General features: G+C 42.0%; 1 protein-coding gene across 1 annotated transcript in view; it reads right to left on the minus strand.

Moving 5' to 3' along the window:
* Window positions 1-691: 691 nt before the first annotated feature.
* Window positions 692-24374, minus strand: part of LOC144933955 (ATP-dependent 6-phosphofructokinase, platelet type-like) — a 78032-nt gene continuing 54349 nt past the window's right edge. The window contains exons 21-22 of the mRNA XM_078859318.1: window positions 19947-20052; window positions 692-6348 (exon numbers count right to left, since the gene is read on the minus strand). Coding sequence (XP_078715444.1) covers window positions 6198-6348; window positions 19947-20052 — 257 coding nt within the window. The 3' untranslated portion in view covers window positions 692-6197. The remainder of the gene's footprint in view (window positions 6349-19946; window positions 20053-24374) is intronic.

Here is a 24374-nt window from a genome sequence, read left to right on the forward strand (position 1 = left end):
ATTTTACAACACATTACGTGCAGAAGAATTGAATAGTGCATCTCAGGACACGTGCTGAGGGTGGATGGTCAAAGGCTCCAAACGTTTGCAAATATTGTGAATCTATAATAAAAAAAAAACTTGTGCTGCACACTTCTCTCTCCTTGCGCATTGATCACACCGAAATGGAGCCATAATCTGCATGAAAATGACGTGCTATGCGAAAATATTTTATTTTACCAGGTAAGGCCCACTGAGATATATAGCTCTTTTTCAGAAGCGACCTGGCCACAAATGATAGCCCAATGAAGTGGCTTATCACGTGGAAATGTATAGAAGCCAAATACCCAAAGCGCATGTTTCTAAATGTGGAGGGAAAAACCGGACGACCCAGAGAAAAATCCACACGTCAACGGGGGGGGACCATGCAAATTCCAAATTTACAGGCGTCAGGGTCGGGATCAAACCCACGGACCCGTGCATACCAGGCGAGGTAGTTAACACCTCGCCAAGGCAGTATAGCAAGTATGTGTCTTATGTTCTTACTTGGTATGTGTGTGTTTTATCAGGAGCGTTCAACTTCCACCAATGTGTATCGATAAAAAAATGGGACAATCTGAAGCAGAATCCTCCATATAAAGGAGCCTTGAGACTCAATGAGAACATGCTGATGACGCTACGGTTATAAAAGATGGTTCCAACAACAGAAGTCTTAACTTCACAACATTTATTACTACAACTTCGCAACAAAGGAGTTCTCGTACACAAACACACCACATGCGACATGTACAATCCACTGACACATCAGCTCCACATTCCAATGCAGCTGTGCACCACTCCCCCCCCTTACAAATTAACGCCTGCTTTAAAAAACTTAGCCCCGTTTAAATAAAGTTGTTAATCAACAGGATCCTGTGCTCTATCGATTTTAAGCAGTACATTGAGCAAGTGCACAAGCCAGATTGGAACACCAAATACAACTTACTGGATTATTGCGTCACTTAGTCTGTGTATAGTTTCCAGGCTTGGGTTGGGGTTTTTGAAGGATTAATTCGTTTAGGATAATTTACACACGAGCACTACAGGCTCAATGCTTTTGCGATATATCAGATGCGCGTGCTATGACTGTGACTACCACTAGCAAGCAACACATTGCTGACAACTCACAAGATACGGTGGTAAAGTGCACTAGATAGTGAAAATATCAGCAAATTCTAATTCCTATTTCTGTCTTTTTGATCATCTTTATTTAAGTACTAAGTCTGGACTGTATTTCAGAATTAAGAGTTACGTTTTTTTGCACGGAAACAGATTTGTTGCCCAACGTTGGCAAAGCTTTGTGCTTCTCTTGGAAAGGTGAAAGGTAAAATAGATTTGCTGGGCTTGCACGTGCTAAATTGTGTTTTCTTTTTTTACCAACATGATGGTGGGATTTCCCCCAAAAACAAATACTTTTCATGGGTCCATAATCTTCCCTTTGTCCCCAGCTTTCTTTGCAGCTTTGCCGCTTGCTTCACCAAACAGACCTTTTGTTAAGAGCAAAACGGCTTCTTTTTTTCATCCTGCTACAAAAGAAAAAAAAACTGCAAAATTCGACACAATCACAGAATTCAATAGGTTCCTAGCCACCTCAGTGGTCAACAGAGCACCTGAGGCTTCAGAAAATTAGGACACGGAGGCTGCATTTGACGAACATTTGTCTGCTACAGAGCAATGATGTAAAAGCAGAAATATGTGGAATACATGACTAAAGCAGCAGGGAATTGCCTATAAAGGGCAGATAATTTGAAAATGAATGTAATAAAACTCTTTCCATATTGAAGCCGTCTTTTGAGGAATGTTTCTACTGTTGATCATGCGACCACAAGCAGCCAATCAAAAATCCGTCTGCCTTCACATTTGAATACGAATTTTTTAAATACTGGGGATGTTTTTATATTCAGGCTGGCTGCAGGGGTTCAATGGCCACCTCAATGCACAAGCACCGAGTCCGTATCAGCGAGATCCTTGATTCTAATCCAGGCATCAACCATCTGTGAATAAGGTCAAGCATGCATGCATGTTAAACTTTTTTCGCACCGTACATAGCCAACGGTGCTAATTTGAGGTAGCGAGTTGGATTCATCTCGGTCATCCAGGAGTGCATAATAAACCCTCTGCTTCATATTATATTATGTTTTAATTTAACTCAGCCTCGTCCAGCTCTGAGGACTAAATTTTACTGTAATCAAATGTGACAAGCACTCTTCAGAGTCATTATGAAGTGGGCATGGGTATTAGGTTAGCAAAGCTTGTTGAAGTGAATCCATAAGAAATGCTGTAATGTCATCTTCTGGTGCATATCCTAACACTTTCAAATTCGAAACATCTCTTCGACTAATGACTCAACTCCAACGTTACTATTTATGGTTATGTTTGGTCATAGAAATATACCAAAAATGGCTTAGAAGCCAGAGACTCTACAGCATGCAGTTTGCTAAACTTCTTGACATCAACTGTAAGGAGACTCTCAATGTTCTGAGGTCATAAAGTACAACCCGTATTCTAGAAATCAAAGGCAATGTTATTGGAGGTTGGCTACAGTTAGAGCGAAGATGACCACACATTGAGATCAGGTTAAGTGACTGGAGGGCAATGTGAAAATTACGTATTTTTCCTGGCAAAAATCACGATTAATGTTGACACTATGGCAAGGCAATATTGACAGACAAATACGAAATCGTGCCAGGAACTTTGTTTCGTGGAGAGATTAATGTATGTTTCACAAATAAATAAATGTCCACAATTATTTATGCAATACATATACTTACTGCTTAGGGAAGCTGTGGTTAGAGTGGCTGGCCTCCATCATAAGGTTTTGAATTTAAATCCAGTCGGGTGTCAACTCAAATGTTTTCCATTTTCATTATCATCCTCAGCCATGATCTATCCATTGTTGAAAATGAGCACTGTAGTGAAATTTACCACTTCTGCCTATCATAATTTGTTGAGGCTTACAATGCGAGGTAAAGAATGTGTGAACAAGGATGTGCGAATAGAAGCACATAGCCTTATATGGGCTAGAGGATGGATAAGGTTTGGCCTGAGATTAGGGTAGGGTCAAGGGTGTTCCTTGCAACACATTTATTTTGAACTGGCAGTATTTTGTACAGCAGTGCTGCCCCATTTTCTTCATTTTATCGTGGAGATAAAGTACTTTGATTTGTGAAATTATAAGAGAAAATTAACCCAATACCTTTCCCTTGTTTGAAAATTATCACGTCAGTTTTACTCAAACTTCAGCCTCATATTCACATTAAGTGTCATGCCAAATGTGGCAACAAAGCACATCGATTAGCCCAAAAACATAATAAGTATGGTTTGTTTGAATGACTTGCATTCCAACACTTGAAACAGGGTGATTACCGGAGAGTTTGAACCAGAGATACTGAATACCGGGTGTCTTTCTGTTCATATCACATTCTATAACAAAGAACTGTCACAAAGTGAAGCCAGCATTTCTCATGAGCTCAAACTTTGCTGGGCACAACTCAGGGAATTTACTCTGTCGGGACATCGGGCAGCAAATGTAAGAAGAATACACGAGGCAACGTTAATTCTGACAAGAGCTCCAAAATTTCATCCTCAAAGCTGCCACTAGCGACCACTGCAATCTGTCCACAGGTCACCTCAACAAAGCACCGCTGGTTGTATCTGTGCTCACTGCAACCCAGTGATCACACTGCAATCAAAACAGTCAAGGAAATACATAAGGGCATACTGATACAATGTGCCACGCGTCCCACCCTGCTCTAAAAAAACAAGATGGCATGCTAAAGCAATGATACACGAAAAATTACATTCGAATGAGGACTTTTTAGACAGACAGCTTGAGATTGTTGCTGTGGCTCTTTAAAGATGGCAAATGTGAAGATTTATGTAGACGTGTTAACAGCTGCACGGATGTCAAATCTTTAAAAAAGACACATCACAAGAAACATATGGCCCAGCACAATCTGCGATCGTAGCAGCACAAACGACTGGAGTGTTACTATCGGGTTTAGTGGTAGGGGTATTCGCTATGTCGAGCATAACACTGCCAACACAGCCCAGCATCTCACATGCAAAAAATGCGATACAGCATATCCACATGGAGTTAAGCATGAATAAATGTGGAGCATTGATAGTTAAGCCACCAGCAAATGGAGTGGCTTCTTCGAACTGCAACAGCATCATGAAGCGATCCAGTTAAGCGCTCCTATCTCCACCCCTCCATGTACAGTGCTGTATTTAATTACTAAGCCTAATTAAATGGAGGTCTATTTCTTTCGTTTCCAATAAAAGCAAACATTCCCTCATTTGTGAAACACGTATGCTGTCACTGGCAAATTAATCCATCAACAAAAATTTGTTTTGTGTGAAACAAAAGATTTGCATAGCAACCCCTGTAACTGCACTCATATTTAGGTGCTTAGTGTTCAGCATATGTTGAGAATAATGTTGAGGTTTTTTACATTTACAGGGATCACCACGGAGTAAATGACTTATGTTGAATAAATAATTCATGTTATGTGGCGCAAAAATTAATTTACCGGACAATAATTTTAAATCATCCCTCTACTTGTTTGTTTTTGATGATTTAGGAAATGAGAGGAACTGAGTGACCCCTAAAATGGTGGCAGGTACTCATACGCATATGAAGCAGATATCAGTGATCACATTTCTCGTAGCTTCGTTCTTTCCTTAATCAAATTGCTTATGGTCTTTATTCAGTTTATTAGCGTCTCACGGTGCTCACATCTTAACGCAATTGACCATTCAAAATAAAAGCACCATGCAAGTTCACTTTTAGTCACTCTCCTCTGCTTCTTCCATCTGTTCGAATTTAGTGAAACAGGGAAGAGACTGCGTGCTTCCAAGTTCCCATTTGAAGCCATACTTTTGTGTGTGAAACACACGGAATAAAATTGAAGCAAAACATTTAACAGTGCTTTTTTGGTAACCACCCAATGAATCAATGCTTTGCATTAATTCAATACAGCCTCAACGCCCACCAATGCATCTATATATTGTGCTTTGGCCCATCTGTGCTCCAGGTTTAAACGTCCATTTATTGAGCTCGATGCTAATTTTAGAACTCTCCTGCTAATTACGTGCATTAGCATTGCCTCTGACCGCATCACAGTGTGGCAATACAGGATAACTAAAACAGAGTTGCATGCACAGAGCGCTGTCCAATGGCTCGCGTAACCTCCATGTGGGACACGTGTAATAAGACAAAACAGTGGCCTTTAAATTACGCAATATCGATTTCAAAACATTTATATCACATGGGGTTAGGGTTGTAGTCAGGCATAGCACTAAGTGACCGGGTTACAGAAGCAGCGATGGCATCTCGGTTATGTTTAGAGGTTAGTGTGTGGCTCAGGTTAAGGTCAGTTCAAATTAAATATTGGGTTAAGTTTAGTTCACAAGACAATGCATCTGCAGAAACTAGTTAATGCCAGGCAAGGTTACTATTCATATTACATTCAGCACACTTGTCTTTTGCTTATTAAAGGTCCAAACGTTGTTGTTTCTGCATAATTCCAAGGCTCTACACAATTGTTTGTTCAGAAATAAATGTGGGTCTGCATTATAGGAGGTTATGGCTGTATCAGACAATTAGCCCTTAGACTATGGGGTTCGCCTTCTCTGTTGTTTATAATTTTAGATGAAACCAGGTTCTAATGTTTGGGTAATTCTTGATAATTTTTGTATGTATATACGACTGCACAAAAATATTCCCAAGAGACACATTATACAAATGTATATTGTTTCATTGAATGTGGCCTAGTCCACCATGAAGAATAATTTTAGGCTAGTGCATTTGGATTGCATCGGTAATAGTTAGCATCAGATCGGACGGTGAGATGCTGTGTCTATCGCGCATGACTCACTATTGAGGGTTCAAATTCTGGTTAGAAGTAAACCGAACCCATAACCATTATTCCATGATCAAATCGGCAGTGGTTTTTCCAGGAGACCAGCCTAAAATTGGGAATTTTCACTCCTGTTTCGGGATCGACAACTGAGATGAACACCATCCCCTTGCTCATTTGAGCAGGGATATACATTGACTTGACTGATCTGGTTAGTATCAGAGTTACGCTACCTGGAGGCCAGTGTTATCGGGTAATCTATGGTGTAAGACTTAATAGGGCTTTTAATATTCGACTACGTTGCCGACAGGAATGAGCTTAGAACTTGGGTGCCTCAGCCGCCCGCCGAGCTGCCACGTGCTCCAGGTGCCCCTCAAGGTCCGAGATGTCGTAGCTGGTGCGGTACTTGGCCAGGATCTTGAGCATGGGTCTCAACTTCAGCCACCACTGCTCTGCTGGGATGCGTCGTCTGTGAAGGAAAACATCACCTGTTAGGCCTCAAGAGAGAAAACATTATTATAGGATATGTTTCCGAAAATGGCCCTTTTTCACAGCACATTGGTCAGCAACCTGCTTATTGTACTAACATAAATACACTCATGTCAATTATCACCAGATAAAAAATAAATGTTCAGTTGATTGGCCTGTTCATTTTTCTAGACTTGTGTGAACCAGCATATTTGTTTAAGCAACCATTTTTTAGAATGGTCACAACCTTCTGGGTCTCATCAGCAAAGTAGGACAGAGTTAACATAAGTCGAGAGAAGCCAGCAGGCTGATATCTTTATTTGGAGATACAAAGGGGGAGGTTGATATGTTCATTTTATTACCCATAACGTTCCACAATAGCGCAGAAAAGTGTTGTTTACGCTTATTGTACGGTCTCGCACAGACCACTTGACAGACCTGCAGTTTGTTGTCTTAGGCATATGATGAGCTCAGCGTGATCCACTTATCGGATTGCATCTGCACATGGTGGTATTAAATTATATAGGTGTTTGGTGCCATTTTAATGCCTCTGACCATCATCACAATGGGTAAGGTTGAGAACAAATATTGCCTCTGTACACAGTGAACTAAGTAGCAAGGAGTTTATTTATGCAATTTTGCTTCTGGAGGCAAAATAATACAATGTGTTCCAATGACAGGAGACAGAGCATGCTCATTTGAAGGTCAGCAAATACAATATTATACTCACGCGCGTAAAAACACAGAATCTCATCCCAAGAAGCAAACAATCTGCTGAAAAAATGCTCACAAGACCAACTCTCATCGCGAGGACACCGTTGGCCTTTGGCGTCTGTCAAGCTAACTGTTGCTCTAAGGATCTACAAGCTGTTCATAAATGCCACGGATGGATTTTATTTTCTTTAGAGTTAAAACGCAAAACCAATGGAGATAATGTCGAAAATGTATCTTTGAATTATATTAACAAGTTTGTATCAAACGTCTGCCTGTGATAGTCGGACAGATGGATGGATGATATAGACGTGCCAGAACCATGGTGCCTGAGATCTTGAGTTTGAATTTGGGTTTCAGCCACCTGTGACTCAGCTGCGTTCTCAAGTGCAGTTAGTTGATTCTATTCTATTTTGTATTTATAAAGCGCCTTTCATAAAGGCGCTTAACAATGCTTGCTGATTACAGTACAAAATGGCAAGATAAGGGATGGGGATCAGGTAGTGACTAGGGTGGAGGGAGCTTGGTGGAGGCTCCGGCGGTGGAGGAGGAATTAAGGGCGTTAGGTGGTGCTGGTAGGGGTAGCGGAAGAGGAAGTGAAAAGGCAAGAGAAAAGAGATAGGACCTGAGGACAGTGCGAAAAGAGGAATGCGAGGGTGAGAGTCGGATGTGGAGAGGGAGTTTGTTCCAGTGTAAGGGGGCAAGCAGAGAGAACGAGCGAAAGCGAGATTGGCCGCAGGGTGGAGGGACAGCAAGAAGATGGGAAGCTTGTGACTGGAGCGGGTGTGATGGGACATATAAGGAAACAAGAGAAGACAGGTAAGGGGGGCCAGTTCATGCAAAGTTTTGAAAATAAGTTGAGTAATTTAAATAGGTGGAGATGATAGATAGGAAGCCAGTGAAGTTGTTGAAGGAGAGGGAAGCAATGAGAGGTGAATGGGAGGTTAAGGACAGCGGAGTGTGCAACGAAGTTTAATTTGTTGTAGAGGGGCAAGGGTGTAGGGCAGGGAGACCGACCAGGAGCGAGTTGCAATAATCCAGACGAGTGAAGAATAAGGGGAGTGCACAAGAAGTTTGACAGCGGTGATGATGATGAGGGGCCGAATTTTCCTGATATGGAAAAGATGGAAGCGGCATGTGCGAGTGGTGTTGGCGATGTAGAAAGTGAAGGAAAATGAGGAATCAAAAGTGACACCAAGAATTTGGACGGAAGCAATCACAGTTGGACTGAGCAGAGGGAAAGATATGGATGGGGGATGAGTAGAGTGGGTGGCGGGAAAGTAGTCTGGTCACAAATTGCAAAAAAATCTCATGAAAACAAATTTGTTTTGCACAGATTCCAAGTCTAAAATCCCCTCTAAATAGTTTTTTATTCTGAAACACTGTAAGACACGTGAGGTTGTGCCCACCGAGTGTGCATCCGAGCTTACTGAAGTGCAGTTTTTGTGGAAGATATTTTCTGGGGCAGTTGTCTGACATGATGTTATGCCACACTGCTTCACTGGCAAAATTCCAGATGAGATTTTGTGTCATTGCAAACAATGACACAAACTACAGAAATATTATACAATTGGAATAAAATTGTATATATTTTACTTAAAATCACAGCTCTTGTGCCCATGTACATACACTCACTGACTTCCGATTGCATGCAGTGTGCACATTGCTATTCCTCACCTAGAAGCATGACAAATACGTATTACATAACTCTGAAAAAAAGAGTGGAGCCTAGTTACAACTGCTATGGATTGCTTGCACGCAAACACAAAGATCCAGATTTCAGCACGGCTGTCTAAGTACATTGCGAAATAAGTTAAATATCCATGCAGCTTTATTTAGTCTTGCAGGCTGTCAGGGTAAGTGCTGTCCAAGTTAAAATGTCTTACTGGTGAAACAAGCAGGGTTGGAAATTCCACATGGGCAAAATGCAGGCCAGTATGTCCTGAAGGGCAACTAGTGTCGATTTCTGACAAAGTGGTCGTCATTTTACCAACCCTGGAGAAAATATGGGCTGTGTTGATCTGCAACCACGACTTTCAATTTACATCCTTCCAATTGTGAGACGAACATTCTGCTACAGCCTCATTCAGCCAGGCATGCAGTCAAATGGTTCTCAGATTTATCCATCTCAAACCTTCCCAGTGTTTTAAATACAACACATATATAACGATATTGTCAACAGTTTCTGGCTATTACCTTCGTTTAGAACAGCCATTGGCCAAAATGTTATATGTGTACTGTTTTATTCTTTGGTTAAAATCAATGTGCACAAGCTGCTGAAGCCAAGTATATTTAATTTTCCCTGAACAATTAATATAGCTGCCACTTCCAGATTTTTTTACTGATAAATACGTCAAATTGTTTACACATACATATTACACTAGCAGGTGTACCCATTCTTCGCATGGAAAATAATAGTTTATTCCTAGTTTAAAGTTTATTCAATGAATACCCGAAAAACAACGCGTGGAGGTGACCATGCGCCGTTTCTTATGGGGAGTTAGATTTGTCACGGCAGGCCCCCTTTGGCTACTTGCGTCATTGGTATACCATTATTCCTAAAGCAATGCTTCCTTGTAGACAATATTGCTCGTCTTTCCTGTAGGAGCTAGTATGAACAAATTGTCTTTGTAACTAGCTTTAGAGCAAGCCACATAAAGCTGACCATGAGAAAAGCATGAATGCCGTGAATCAATTCCAGCTACTTTGAATGACTGTCCCTGAGCTTTGGTAATAGTCATTGCCAAACAGGATTTAACTGGAAACTGCATACGCTTGAGCTCAAAAGGGTAATCACTTGGAATAAGTGGTATGCGAGGTATTAATACGCATTGTCCTGCAGCACAGCCAGTTAATAATGTCGCCTCTATGACATAAGGTTTTAAGCTGCGCACTTGTAGCCTGGTTCCATTACAAAGAGTTGGAGCATTGAGATTTTGCAGCAACATCATTGGGTTCCCGAGCTTGAGTTTAGTCTGTGAGGGGGCAGGCCTGGTGGATTCAAGGAGTTAAGAAATTCGACAGGGTAGTTAACAGCGTTGTCTTCTTTCAATGCAGTGTCTACTGACTCGTAGATCTTCTCCTCTCCTGGAATCTCACTTATGAGGTAATCATTTATTGCAGATGCTGTGTCATTCTTGGGTGTCAAGATAGCTCGTTCACAAAGCCACTTTTGAGACATCAGGTTAATCTGCCATACACCTGGAAATACGTTGGTGATTAATTCATCAAGGGTAGTTACCAATTGGCCCATACTGCTGGTAATATTAATCTCCCCATTATCCTCAGGTATTTTTCCATCACCTATATCTAACAGTGTGTTTGCAAACTCGCCACTTGACTTATCTCCCTTGAGGTGAACCCTCATGTTTACGGTCAACGTTAGCTTTAGAACTTTGCTCCAAATTGGCGAACACTTGATGGAAGCCTGGACCTCATCAGCTCTCGTGCCTCTCTGAATCACAGGCAGAGTTTGCCGGAAATCACCAGAGAGCACAACCGTGACACCTCCCATCAGCTTATGATTGTTCCTCAGATCCTGGAGTCCTGTCTAAAGCTTCAATAGCACCTCTATGAGACATTGTGCATTCATCCCAGATAATAACAGAGGAATCACTTAACAATTTGGACACAGCTGTACCTTTCTTGATGTTACAGGTAGGACTGTCCGTGTACCCAAGATTAAATGGGAGTTTAAATGCTGCGTGAGCAGTTCGCCCGTCTCGTAAGAGTGTTGCCGCTATCCCAGAAGAAGCTACTGCCATTGCTATATTTTTGTTTGATCTAAATTTCGCCAGGATAAAATCTAATAATAAAAAGTTTCGCCTGTGTGACCGGGAGCGTCTATGAAAAAAATATTTCCTTGATTATCATCGACACTTTCAAGGATTCTAAAATAAGCGACATTTTGGTCACTAACCAGCTTTGGTTCAATCTCAATAATAAAATGGAGTAGTTCTGAGGCATTATAGGAAGTTTCCCGCAAATATTCGCTGTCAAACAAAACCTGTTTATCACAGTTGAGGGAAGGAAAGCCGACATCCTCATGACTTTTAGATGTTATGGAATACAGCTTATCTTCAATCAGAAGCAGCCCTTTATTGTACACCTGATCGACATACTGAACAGGGATGTCAGGAAAATCTCGTTGGAGGTGATGCAGTATGTCTTCTGTCAAGCTGTCTCTCTGATTTTGCCAGATCAACTGTGGGTCAGTCACGTGGCAAAGGCTAACATCACCACAAACAAATCCCTCATCGCCGGCGACTCAGAGATGGCTGCGTCTTTGAGGGTGTCATTCCAGTGACTATCATCCTCGAGCAAACAAAGAGTTCTACATGCTGTCTGATATGTTGAATGGCTAAGTCCATTAACATTTTTCAGGTCGTCGAACGACGTTGGACCACGTATTTTATGTAGCAACAGTCTGAGAAAGTAGCACTCGGCATTGCTTTGGTGTACGGTGTACACACGACCAAGCGCATTACTTTTCCGTATGTTGGGATAGCCAGGCACAAAAGCCCCTTGTTTTCACCGAATGAACTGCTTTCCATTCCAAGTGTAATAAGCAGGAACCTTGTGGTTCCTGCTTATTAAACAGTGCTAGACTGAGCATATTAAAGAGACATGCACCATCCCATGTCACCGGCATAACACCAATATCTGCTGCTTGCCTATAAAACAAAAGATGTTTTCTCTCCATTTTACGTGGAAGCTTAAAAATGTATATGTTTGAAGTAGAAAGACTTTGAAATTGACAAATCGTACTGGAGGGTGTGTGAGAACAGACACCAAGCTCAAAACATTACGCAAGCTCTTATTGTAGATGGTGAAAAAATATGTGCACAATCCCCAAGTAGACAATGACCTATATTATATTAAGCAGGAGCAGATCTGTCAAGCCCCTCCACAAAAGACGTGAAAATTAATGTCTCCCTAGGCCCTGAAAAAAAGAGGTTTGCTGTTATAAAAAACAATCAAATCGCAGATATCAGATTGTGAAAGCTATTTGTGCTGGAAACATGGCCTACGCAAGCAAGTACATTGCGTAAAGCTGCCGCATGCGGGTGACATCACAGATGTGACGTGAGCGCTCACTTTCCGTGCAAAATGTATACATTATTGCGCCCCCCCTCCCCAAAATACAAGTGTATTTTTAGACTTGTAGCATTGTGTACAGTCTGGAAGCTACCCACATGCGAAATTTAAAGTTTGTAGCATGTTGGGAAGTATGCAAAATGATAGAGGTAACTCGGGAAGGGAATGACGTGGAGCTGAAAATTGTCGTGTTCCCTTACAAATTCCAGACCGCATAAGCTGTGAAAATTTCATGACATCAGAGGTCAGCTTTGGAGAGTTTTTGCTGCTTCACACAAACAGATGTATTTTCTGCTTCATATTTAACAGCGAGCTGAAAATAGTCGCGTTGACTTAGAAAATCGAGACAGCTATTTACCGCACATGTGTGCGGGATACACGGCCTACGCGGAGGGTTGGGGGGGGATGCGTGACGTCAGCAGGTACACTGCGTGACGCTGCCACATGCGGGTGACATGACAGATGTGACGTCACCGCTCACTTACCGTGCAAAATATATGCATTATTTGCGCCCCCCCCCACAATTTTTTTTTACAAAAGTCTATTTTTATAATTTTTGCATTGTGTACATTTTGTAAAATACCCACATGCCAAATTTCAAGTTTTTTGCATGTCGGGAAGTATGCTAAACATTTCGAACAGACACACATATTCACAAATCTACCTTTTGTATATATAGATAATGGTGATGTGTGATTTTAAGATATGACGTATAAGGTAAACCAGCAGTGCAATGTGAAACTACTCACTACAAATAGTGGTATGGCTTCTGCATATGCTTCAAACGCCAATAAAATATAAATATCATAAGGCATTGCTCTCCTCAATTAATTTGCACATAATGCAGAATATATGTAACAGCGAGTCTGTTGAGCACACCGGCACGCCGAGCTTTTAGTTTCAATAAACCTGCCCCAAAATAGAGCTGGGGGAAATGGGTGCACTGTGACCAAGTGAACACAAGACAAATAAATGCCCTATGACCACACAATTTCTGGGGAAAAAACACACCCCCGTGACCTCTCTGTCTTGCGGCAAACACGAGCCCCCATGAATGCATTGTCCTGGAGCAAATACATGTCATGTGACCACCTCTACCTTGAAAGCAAATGCATGCCCTATGACCTTGCAATCTTGTCTCAACACATTGCTAGAATCACTGCGTAACTAGATGGAAGTGGAACACAAGACGTCGCCACCTCACCCAAAGCAGGAAACAATGTAATAATTAAACAACTGTCAGCAGTAAACAATGTCATATTTGAATATACTTACATAAGAGAGAACAGTCGTCAAATTACAGAACTGTGAATGGAGAGACATATTACATGGAAAGCATTTTTTTTTACACAAAGACCCTAAATTCATGTGGAACAAAATGCACACATCTGCACACACATACAAATACGCCCAATAAGCCCTACAGGACATAGCAGTCAGTGCTGTTAGCAAGCATCTATTTAGGGCTACACATCGCACAGTGGGGCAGTGATCAGCAACATGCCCTTTTCTATCATCGTCTCGCTAGTGTTGATATTCACACACTGGTCCATGTTCTTGTTTAAGGCTGAACTAATAATGCAAGAGAGGCCGGGCTAGGTTTCAGATGCCACTTTCCACTGTGATGTGCAACATGGCCATAAATCAGAACTGGACCACTGTGATTCTGTGATTGTAGCCCAGTGCAGAAACCATTATACATGTTGAGACAAATACACATCTAAGCAGGCAGCTCAATTCCAGTGAGTAATTGGGACTGTATACAAGACACAAGCATCTATGGATAACAAGACTCATTACCTACATAGGATATGGCACATGACATATAAATGTCATAATGTGACCATAAATACGATTAAACACATTGATGATTCATCCTTCAACAGGTGTTGGCAACTACAACATTTTGCAATTCATCTCGATGCCAACTTCAGTAGCATGTCTTTATTTGCAAAAGTGTATAAAGTACAGTTGGTGATGACATGTCCCAGCGGTAATGCATTTTTATTCGCCGCTTGTTGCAGAGGCTCTCGGTTCGAATGCAGCGGCCGCCCTGGTTATGACTGAAGCTACGCGCGCTGTCTGCTTCACAGCGGATATTAAAATTCCCGTAACGTGGGGCAGCGGACCCCATTTCCCTTTGTTCTTTCCTTTTCATGTGGTTCTGCCGCACCGGAATGGATGTCCGCGATTTTTTTGTATCCTGTTACTGGAACTTTTCAGCGTGGTATGTCAGCCCGAATATTGTTGGAATAAAAATAAAAATATTCCTGTGATGTCTTTCGCAAAAGTAGCCCATTGCGTCCCCGCATCATTGTCCAAATAAAAAAAATGTACCTGCAAATTACTCAATAGACGTGAAACATATCAAGTATCCCCCACTTACTGACAAACTACAATGTGTGGGCAATTGTTGGACCAGCTTCTGACCGTCTTCCCACTCTAACAAGCGAGATGGACTGAACGGCCTCCTCTTGGTAGTAACCTTTTGGATGTCCTGATACCTTTGACACCATTTACAATCTGGAAAAGTTGACAGCGACTCACGTGATGTAAATACTAGCTACAGGAATGTGGAACCTCCACCTCTGGTTCAGGACAAAATGAAGATGAGCACATTTAGATGCTTTAGTTTAAAAAAAGTATGTCATTATGTAATCACTTGTGGAATTTCTAGCATAGTGGCGGAGCTAGTGGACAGTGCTGTGTACTGTACTGTAGTGTTATGTTACGATGCACGAGACAAATATCTACCATTCGCCTGAACAGACTTTTATGGCTGTTAGCAAGTAGTACCTATGAAGGCTGACATGGCACACAACGGGGAGGGTGGCTAGCACCACGGCCAGCCACCTTTGTCTCCCTACTGACAATGTTTACACACCACACCAGATACTCATTTGAAGCCGAGTCAACGTAGGGGAGGCCCTGTTTAAGATAATCGCCGTAAGCGGAAATCTAACTCGGGGTCGCTGGGTTTGTAGCGCAGTGCGCTAACCACAGCACCACCGCTCCCCACAAGCCACAGGCATCCTAGGTGTGCTAGCGTGAACTGTGGTTAACTGCATACTCTGCTTAAGTGCATACCATCAACCTGGCCCTGAGGCTATCCCGATAACTGCAGATGGCTCCACTTGCTTACTGTGGCTTGTGCACACATTTGTCATTACCAGAGCACAAAACCCATCAGGACAGCAAATGAAAAAGTATCAAGTGGGGCATCACCCAAACGTCACAACAACACATTCGAACTGGGACGTGTTAGCGTGGTTGTAACAGCAGTCACAATGCTGCTCGATTTGAACTCTTTCTTCGGTGACTTAATAAAGACTTTTTTTATAGTTTAAATCAATGAACTGAGCTAAACTTAATCAGAAGCACTCGTCCCCTAAAAAGAAGCGATCTGCACGTCAGTGCTGCTCTTGGTCTTCATGGCGGGAAGCATTTCAATCACACAGACAAACTAACAAATTGGGTTAACACGTACCCGCACATGAACGCCTCCGGCAAAACAGTAGGTAAAGGCTAGGCATTCCACAATGCATCGAATTGTCAATTAAAATAATTTTTTATGCTGGTGATACATGCAAACAAATTGTGTGCATGGAAAGTTCTTATTTTCGATTCATGTAAATCCTCTAGCCACTACAGATTCTACACATACCACAATGGCAATACAATTATTTATCACTTGAATGAATCGTGACAAGTGAAATAAATCACGGGGCGGGCAAATCATTACATGATTAGTATGCACCAGAGGTGTGGACTCGAGTCATGTGACTTGGACTCGAGTCAGACTCGAGTCATGAATTTGATGACTTGCGACTCGACTTGGACTTGCATAACAATGACTTTGTCCCACCTATGAGATGTGGACTCGAGTCATGTGACTTGGACTCGAGTCAGACTCGAGTCATGAATTTGATGACTTGCGACTCGACTTGGACTTGCATAACAATGACTTTGTCCCACCTCTGGTATGCACCATACAAACTAAGCTTAACACAGTTGTCCTTTAATAGTAATGGTGGCAATATCACCTTGTCATAAAAAGATCCCCGCCCCCGTTTGAAAAAATTGGATGTTGGCGAAAACCTATTCAGGAGGATAACAATAGGTGGGGCATGCACAGACGCCTTTTTTTCCCCAGTACTAGTGTTCTATACACACCACCACCGCCACCACTGCCACCACCGTGATCATTCCATACACTGCACCAAGTATCATTTGAAGCTGCATCAAATGTGAGGAGGCCCAGGCCAGATGCGGACAGCCAATTGCCACTGGTGCTGTGCACGGCCGTAAATTAGCATTGTGGTATTTGCACCACTGACTTAGGGATGTCAGAAGTGAAGATCAGTTTAACACATCGGCTTTCGTGACCAATATCATCCATAATACAGGTTTTTTTGGGTTATATCTCGTAAATATATAAATGTGGCTGTCGCCTGATGAAGCTAGTTGTAATTACTGGCGAAACATCGTACTCAGATTTTAAATGTTGTGGCTTGGTTCTCCAACACACCAGTGTGCTGTACTAGAAACAAATTGGCATGTTCTGTTTACGTGACAACCCTTACTAGTTGGCTGTGTCGGGTGGTGGCGGGTTTAACGACGCATTTATATATTTACACGATCTAACCCGAAAAAAAAACGTTATTATAGAAGTGAAGATCACTGCCAGATACGGCGGGATGCTTTACAACTTCATACAATGAAACAAGATGGGCTTTTAATCTAAATAAAGCAGGAATGGCCCCCCTTTTGTACTTCACAGATGAAAGATTTTTTTTTTTCAGTTGAGTACAAGAAGGCCTACTGAATCATGTTATTTCCCACTGATCAAGAGTAATGGGAGAATTATGCGCAGCAACATGTGCACATGCGGACAACGTTGCTTTAAGGTTTAACCGACAATATGCATCTAGAACATACTGTAACTGACTACACCTGGATCAAACAACAAAGGCAAGGGCTGCCTTTCTTTAACGTTGGGATTGGTCTCTGTTGATGAACGGCACTGTTAAAAAAACAGAGTAAATGTTTGATATAATTCACGCTGTTTATACCTTACTCGAAAATATATTCGAAACAAGGGTCATGTTTTAATTTTAAGTACTCAGCCAATTCAAAACAGCCTGTTGAGAATCTCAAAAGCATCAGGAGATATAACTACACTCCATCTTGGCCAGCTGCGTTCTTAACACTTTCCAACTAATTCTTTGGTTCTTTCGGTAAAGTCACGTAGGTATAAAATAAAATAAAGTGATTTAATTTATTTTATACCTACGTGACTTTACCGAAAGAACCAAAGAGTATGGATCCCTACAGTCACGAAAACTTCTAATCTAGATTACTTTCCAACTAAGATTGAAATAAGTTACTTGTATTGCTCTCCTTACAATTTTGCATTCGTTTTGTCCATCAATCTTTAGTATGGGGTCAAAGTAACTCGTAAAGATGATCTTACGTGAATGAAATGCCAGTCAAAATCCTGTTGTTATTTGGGACTCACCCTATAGAAAACCAGCCAAATTGATCAAAACCTTCCCAAAAAAATGGGATTAGAAAACCAGTGACAAGGGGACAACCCTTTTTGTTTGCCAAGGCAATAACATCACATACCACGCACACACTTGTCGGTGCATCTATTTTACGAAAAAAAACTATATTTATTTCACCAGGTAAGGCCCACTGAGCTAAATAACTCATTTTCAGTAGCAACCTGGCCACAAATGATAGCTCAACAAAGTGGCGTATCATGTGGAAATGTATAGCAGCCAATACTCTTCACACATGTTTATAAGTGTAGAGAGAAAAACCAAGGGACCCGGAGAAAATCCACACAACCACAGGGAGAACATGCTAACTTCAAATATACAGATATCAGGGTCGGGATTGAGCCCATAACCTCCTGTATACCAGGCGAGCTAGGTAACATCTCGCCACCATGCCACCATGGCAATAACTTTTCAAACGGGGTCCTCTCCCCGCTGCTCATGCGGCGCACTCGCAGAGCACACGATATGGCAAAACCAACCCCACCAGCATCGCACGTGTTCGTCGAGGGTCAAGTCACGACCCAGCAATTTATTTTCCATGGCCATGTTCCAAGTGAGTACCACAACCCCAGCGCGAGGTGTGCATGTGTGCGAGAGGGAGGGTAAAAAAAGTGCAGCGTCAAAGTCATTGCTCTTCAATTCCGACCGTTCCGCTCCCCGCAGACGTTGAATGTGATGGAATTAAGCATACGGTGCAAAGGGGGAAAATAATATTCACGGCGATTCCGAGCATGCATACGGGATAACTACACACTGAGCACCACCCTCGGTGCAGAGATTAGGCCAAGGACTCGATGGCCCGTCTCATGAACATCACAGCAATGCAATCAGTCTTAGATTGCATGTTTAGTAGGGGGTGTAAAGAGGCATTATCATTACATCAATTGAAATGTATTCTTATGCTCACAATACATGCACCTAATTATGTGCATGGACTGGTGATATTTGATTTCGAAGCCTTGAATGTTATGTATGTATGTATGTAGAACTTCTGTTGCATCATACGTAGCCAACCATGGTGTAAGAGTGAACTAAACATGAAAGAATTTGCCGCAACAAGAGGCTGCTATACTCAAAACCAAGTTTTAAAAAATCTACTCTTCAAATGAATCGCAACCCACTGAATCTTGGTTCACTGAAATACGAAGGAATACATCGTTACAGGCAATGTGTTGCGGCAATAATGTGCACCTCTCTGGGCGTTGAGTGAAGGCCGTCTGGAACGCGTTATTGTGTTTGAATTAAGGTATATTTTTTTGGACTAAATAAACCACTTTGTAAGGTTAAACAGGTCAACCGTAGTGTTAAAAGATGGGTGTTTCGGACATGGGTAAAGTTTGTATTTCTGTCCAAGTCAGGGAGCAGGAATTCAACAATAAAACTGAAAAAAGGCTTCTGAGCATTGAATATGGGGGCATGCAGAGGATGAAGTTTGGAATAGAATGTCACAAAAACCATTGTAGATTTAATTAGGAACCAGATGTTGCGACGAGTGGGTATGGATACAGTACGGAGAGATAGATGTTTACTGAAACAGGAATCAAAGAGACATCAAGAAGTTGGCAACCATGGGAAAGATGAGACTGGGATAGCAGACCCTGGAGTTTGGGTATCCACTGTGCAAAAGTTGCAGGATCTAAGAAAAGGAAGGCATCCATGGTAAGGTGTGTGTGTTGCTACAACGGCATGTCCTATTAATTTGACGTCGAGTAGTGTTAAGCAAAGCTTTGGTGATATTCTGTAAATCTGGACAGATGGCTGTGTTAAACACGTTCAGTCAGTCGAGCTACTGGATGTGAATGTTGGTTTCCAACACCTTTGATTGACTGATGATGATGCATTGTGTAAGTTGGTATATTAACCCTTGGATATTCTACAGAGGTGACAGGATTGATTGAGAGCTTATAATTATTTTACTTTTATTTCAGCCAACAAAAACCCACAAATACGGTGAATTAACACTCAAAAACCAGATACAGTTCAGTTACCTACCTTCTGTACCGCATTCTCAGGGGCCACCACGCAGCCCACGTTCCCGTACGGTGTTCAAGATCAACAAAGGTATGAGTGAGGGCTCTCGATTAACAGGTTCAAGAGAAAAACACGAACCAGTGGATTTGATAACATCGAACCCAGGATAAAAGGGGGCTCAGGGGCCCATTCACGGGACTGCATGGGGGTGTACGCTAGGAACGTCGCTTTAACTCGACCCCCTTTCGCAACTCACTCAAAGTCGGTGCGCTCCTTCAGCGAGTTGACGGGCTGGAACACGATGGCTCGGCGCTGCATTCCCAGTAGACACACTGAGTCGTCAGAGTTGGCAAACACTCGACCTGCACACGCAAAGGAACGCGCGTGCGCACACAGAGAACACCTGTTCAGGGCGGCATGGCACACGATGGGGGAGGTGCAATCGGCACCTTGCACACCAAGCCGCCTTTGTCCCCTCGCCCCAGTGATTGCGTTCACACAATGCATTCACATAAGAGTGTGTTGACCTCCGCGAGGCGCAGGGCAGGTTTGATTCTAATCAACACAAGTGTTGTGCATCATGACTACGAATCGTATATAGTGGCTGGGATGATCTTGCAAGTGCGCGAGCCATTGCACCATGATTACCCATTACACATGCACACAATACAGAGGCGCAGTGCTGTGCCATGAGTCTGACAATCTGCGTTCAATACACGACCATGGCTAAGATCCGTGCAGAGTTGTATCTTAATTGGTCCTGAACCCCTGCTTCACATCAACCAGGTACTGACGAGTATGGGGGAAGAATGGTCAAACAACCCCCCATGCATGGCTATGCATAGGAAGGCTTTTATCCAGCAGGGTATTGACAATGGGCTGCGAATAATTATGACATTATACACACGTACGAGCAACACACGGGCAGACACACCCAGTTATGCTAGCTATATACGCACACGTGTGTACACGCACATGAGTGTACAAGCCGACACACGCGCATGGGCGTATGCCAACATTCGCACACAGTCATTATGCTCTGCAACTTATATTAAATTTACCCTATAGACAAAGATCCCCCATATAGACTTTAACAGACGGTTAGGGCAAGTGCTGTTAGCGAGCACCTATGAAGGCCGGCACAGCACATGAGGGGGTGGGGTGACCAACACCAAGCACCGGGTGCTCATTTGAGGCCGAGTTGACTTATAGGTTATGCACACACACACACTGAGGACATCAACATTGGGCACATCCCTGCAACTACAAACACATGTGGGCGTAGGCAGGAATGCCAACATGCTGAAATAATCACCCAGCTGCACGGTTATGGACAATGACAAACACCTAGGTACGACACCAGCAGAGATCAACACTAAGAGGGATACATACACACGGTTCCACTGAGTAGGCAATTATACATTAGTTTAATGTGGCGGATTTTTTACACTTTATTTTCTCAAAAAAAAATCCACATTCCTAGGGTGAGGGCCAGTGTTTCCAAAGGGCGATCACTGTTGACTTTTGACGGGGTACTTTTTTTTTATCAACTTCAGAAGGACGACGGTTAGAGTTGACCTCCACAAAGAATTTCAACTTGCAGCCTTCTGATTAAAAGTCAAGCACTTCAAACTTCAGCACCGCACGGACAGGATTACGCACGTATATATCCAGCATGCATTTAACGATGTAACGAATACCACAATACCTATATAAACAAAGTAGATGCGTTCCTGGAGCTTCGTTAGAACATTGAAACTTCGTATGTTGAATTACTTATAGCATTAGTACTATGATACGTCCCCAGCCTCCGTAACTTACAATTTCATACTATGAACACTTCATATCTTACCAATCATATTGTAAACAAATGCAATGTATATTAAGAAATATAAATTTTATACTGTACAGTACTGAAATAATAAAAAAACTGACATGATTAAAATAAACAGTGCACTCTACTGTCAAATATAATCACACCACAAGTGGAGTCTTCGGTGCAGTCATCAGTTTGCATTGCCCACCAAATACTACAGCTCCGTAACGTACTGCTTTGCTGCACGCTGACTGGCCAAGACGAACGAAAACAAACATTCTACGACCCATCGCGATGCACAACACTCAAGAAACGTACCTTGTTATAATTTGATTCTTTATTTATTAAGTATTGTAGATGGGCAATTGTTATTTTCTGTTCGTTTACATTTTTTTATTATTAAAATAATGGTCACACATCCAAAGTTCCTTATACTGAAACTCCGTACCTCAAATATTCGAATATCGAGGTATTACTGTCATCAATTTAAATATATTCTTAAAATGCGCGAGTAACAATACATTTTTTACGAGTTGTGCAAATTATACGGAATTATATGCTGTAAAAAAAAACTAGGCTAACAGTGCAAACAAAACCTGCCCAACAAACAACACAGAAAAACTGACAAACAATACAGATGAGATGGTAAAATTAGACAAAAAGATGAGATAAAAAAACATACCCTCAATCACAACATAATGCTTGTACAAGACTGTACAAGCATTATTCATACTCTTTGGTTCTTTCGGTAAAGTCATGTAGATAGAAAGAACCAAAGAGTATGGATTCCTGCTGTCACAAAAGCTTCAAATCAAGATTGAAGCATTATTCAAGGGTACACATGTTATAATTAAGTGGGAGGGGAAGGGTGCACTTTCCGATAGGGATGGGGCCGAGCGAGCATATGAAATTAAGCTCTCCTCCTTCTGAAAATGGATGTCACCAAGGAACTTCTTTACACATGTAATCGTCAGGGTAAGGGGGTCGCCCGTCTATGCACGTGTAAGATACGGCATGTTCACATGCCTACACACACACACGTCTGCGTGACTGCAGGTGCGCGCGTCTGCTTGCTGTGTGTAGGCGTGTGTGCGTTCACATAAACCCACTCAAAACGATGCACCGCCACTCCAGTCAACCCGCGTCTGTTGACGGTGAAAATAAGCAGCATATGCACACGAAAATATGATCACAAAATTCCATTCACACCGTGTATACATTTTTTTACGCTCGAAAGCTAATCAGACATTTAAAGAATAACAAAATTAAAACATGGAAATTTCAAACTGATTTTTGATTGCTACACCAGTCTTTCTGAGTAACACGGCACGGTAATCAAAGCTACAGCGAGCGCTCGAGTTGAGCATTGTGGGCGAAACATTTAGTAAATATCCTTCCATTCTAAAGTAAGCATGACAATAAAAAATATATTTCAGGTGGACTTCCAGACCTGTTTATCAAAGGGATTTGTTTAAAAGTGAAAACTCCGGATCAGTTTTGCCCTCAATGGGCTCATCAGCAATCAGCTGAGCTGAACAACTATTTTTGATTTGAAGCTTTCGTGACTGCAGGAATTCATACTCTTTGGTTCTTTCGGTAAAGTCACGTAGGTAGAAATAGAATAAAATAAATCACGACGTTTCGATCGCAACACAAGCGACCGTCATCAGGCGAAACCGATACAGCAGGACAACTGCTGATTTAGGAGAAAGATCAGCTAACAAGAGCTTATAACAACAAGAGCTGAACAACTATTTAAGGTTTTCCAAAATTTACAAAAACCTTGTCTGGTAAAAAAAAGTATTTCCACGTTTATGGAATACTGTCCCCTTGTCACTCATCTAGAGCTTGGTTCTCTCCCTTCACTCCCCCTCTTTATGTCCCTGTTAGAACAAAACACAGAGCATACTTGCCCCTGTACAAACTTTATTCTGGTGCCCATTGCTCCCACATCATTGCACTGGGTTTTTTTGCAATTTGTATGTGTTTATGTCACTTAGATTACAATATAGAACTTACTTGCACATGTAACTACCTTTCTCTTTGCACTTCTTGCTGTCATTCTATACTTGCAGGGTTTTTTTATTCGCATGTGATTTGCTTACGACCATCGACTAACTCGTTTATTAGTTGTGCAATATTAAGGAAGGACTCGTTGTGTGCAATGTTCATGTTTTTGTCTTCGTTTTTGTTGCTGCTGCTATGCTCACGCACCACGGATCTTCCTTGTAAAATATCCGGGCAACTAGCTAAACAGGATCATCCGTGTAACAAATGAAATAAACTCAAACTCAAGAGGTGATTTATTTGCTTTGTTGCAAGTAATCAGATTTGCAAAGGCAAGTATAGATAATCGTTGTGATTTCTTCCATTTCAATGTATAATCAGATTCTCATTACTCACCAAGGAAGAGTTGATTACTTTCCATGGTTACTTCACTGTTTTAAAACTCATTATTCATTTCTGCAGAGTGGATAAATGCAAGGACAGCCACAGTCGATGGCATTACAGATCACCCAACAAAGCCCTACACAGTACGAGTATCATTTTGGGTAATGTCAGAGTTGCAACCACCATTGAAATGTGTGGGCAGTTGAAATAACCCAGTAGTTGCATGTGGCAGGGGTTCGCATCACGGTTGGAATCCAACAGACCACCGTGGTTAATACTGCAGAAGTATTAACCCCAAAATACGTCTGCTTCACAGCGGGTGTTAACGATCCCAGGTTGCCATTTCATGAACAGTAGGCCATTGAATGCTGGCATCACTCAACATTTGCCAAATTTAAAAAAGCCTTGTAAAATACTTAATTGAGAAACACATATCAATAGCCAACTCCGACTGCAAATCAACTTGGCAGGATTCTC

Source organism: Lampetra fluviatilis, chromosome 1 (genome assembly GCF_964198595.1).
Source record: "Lampetra fluviatilis chromosome 1, kcLamFluv1.1, whole genome shotgun sequence".
NCBI lineage: Eukaryota > Metazoa > Chordata > Hyperoartia > Petromyzontiformes > Petromyzontidae > Lampetra > Lampetra fluviatilis.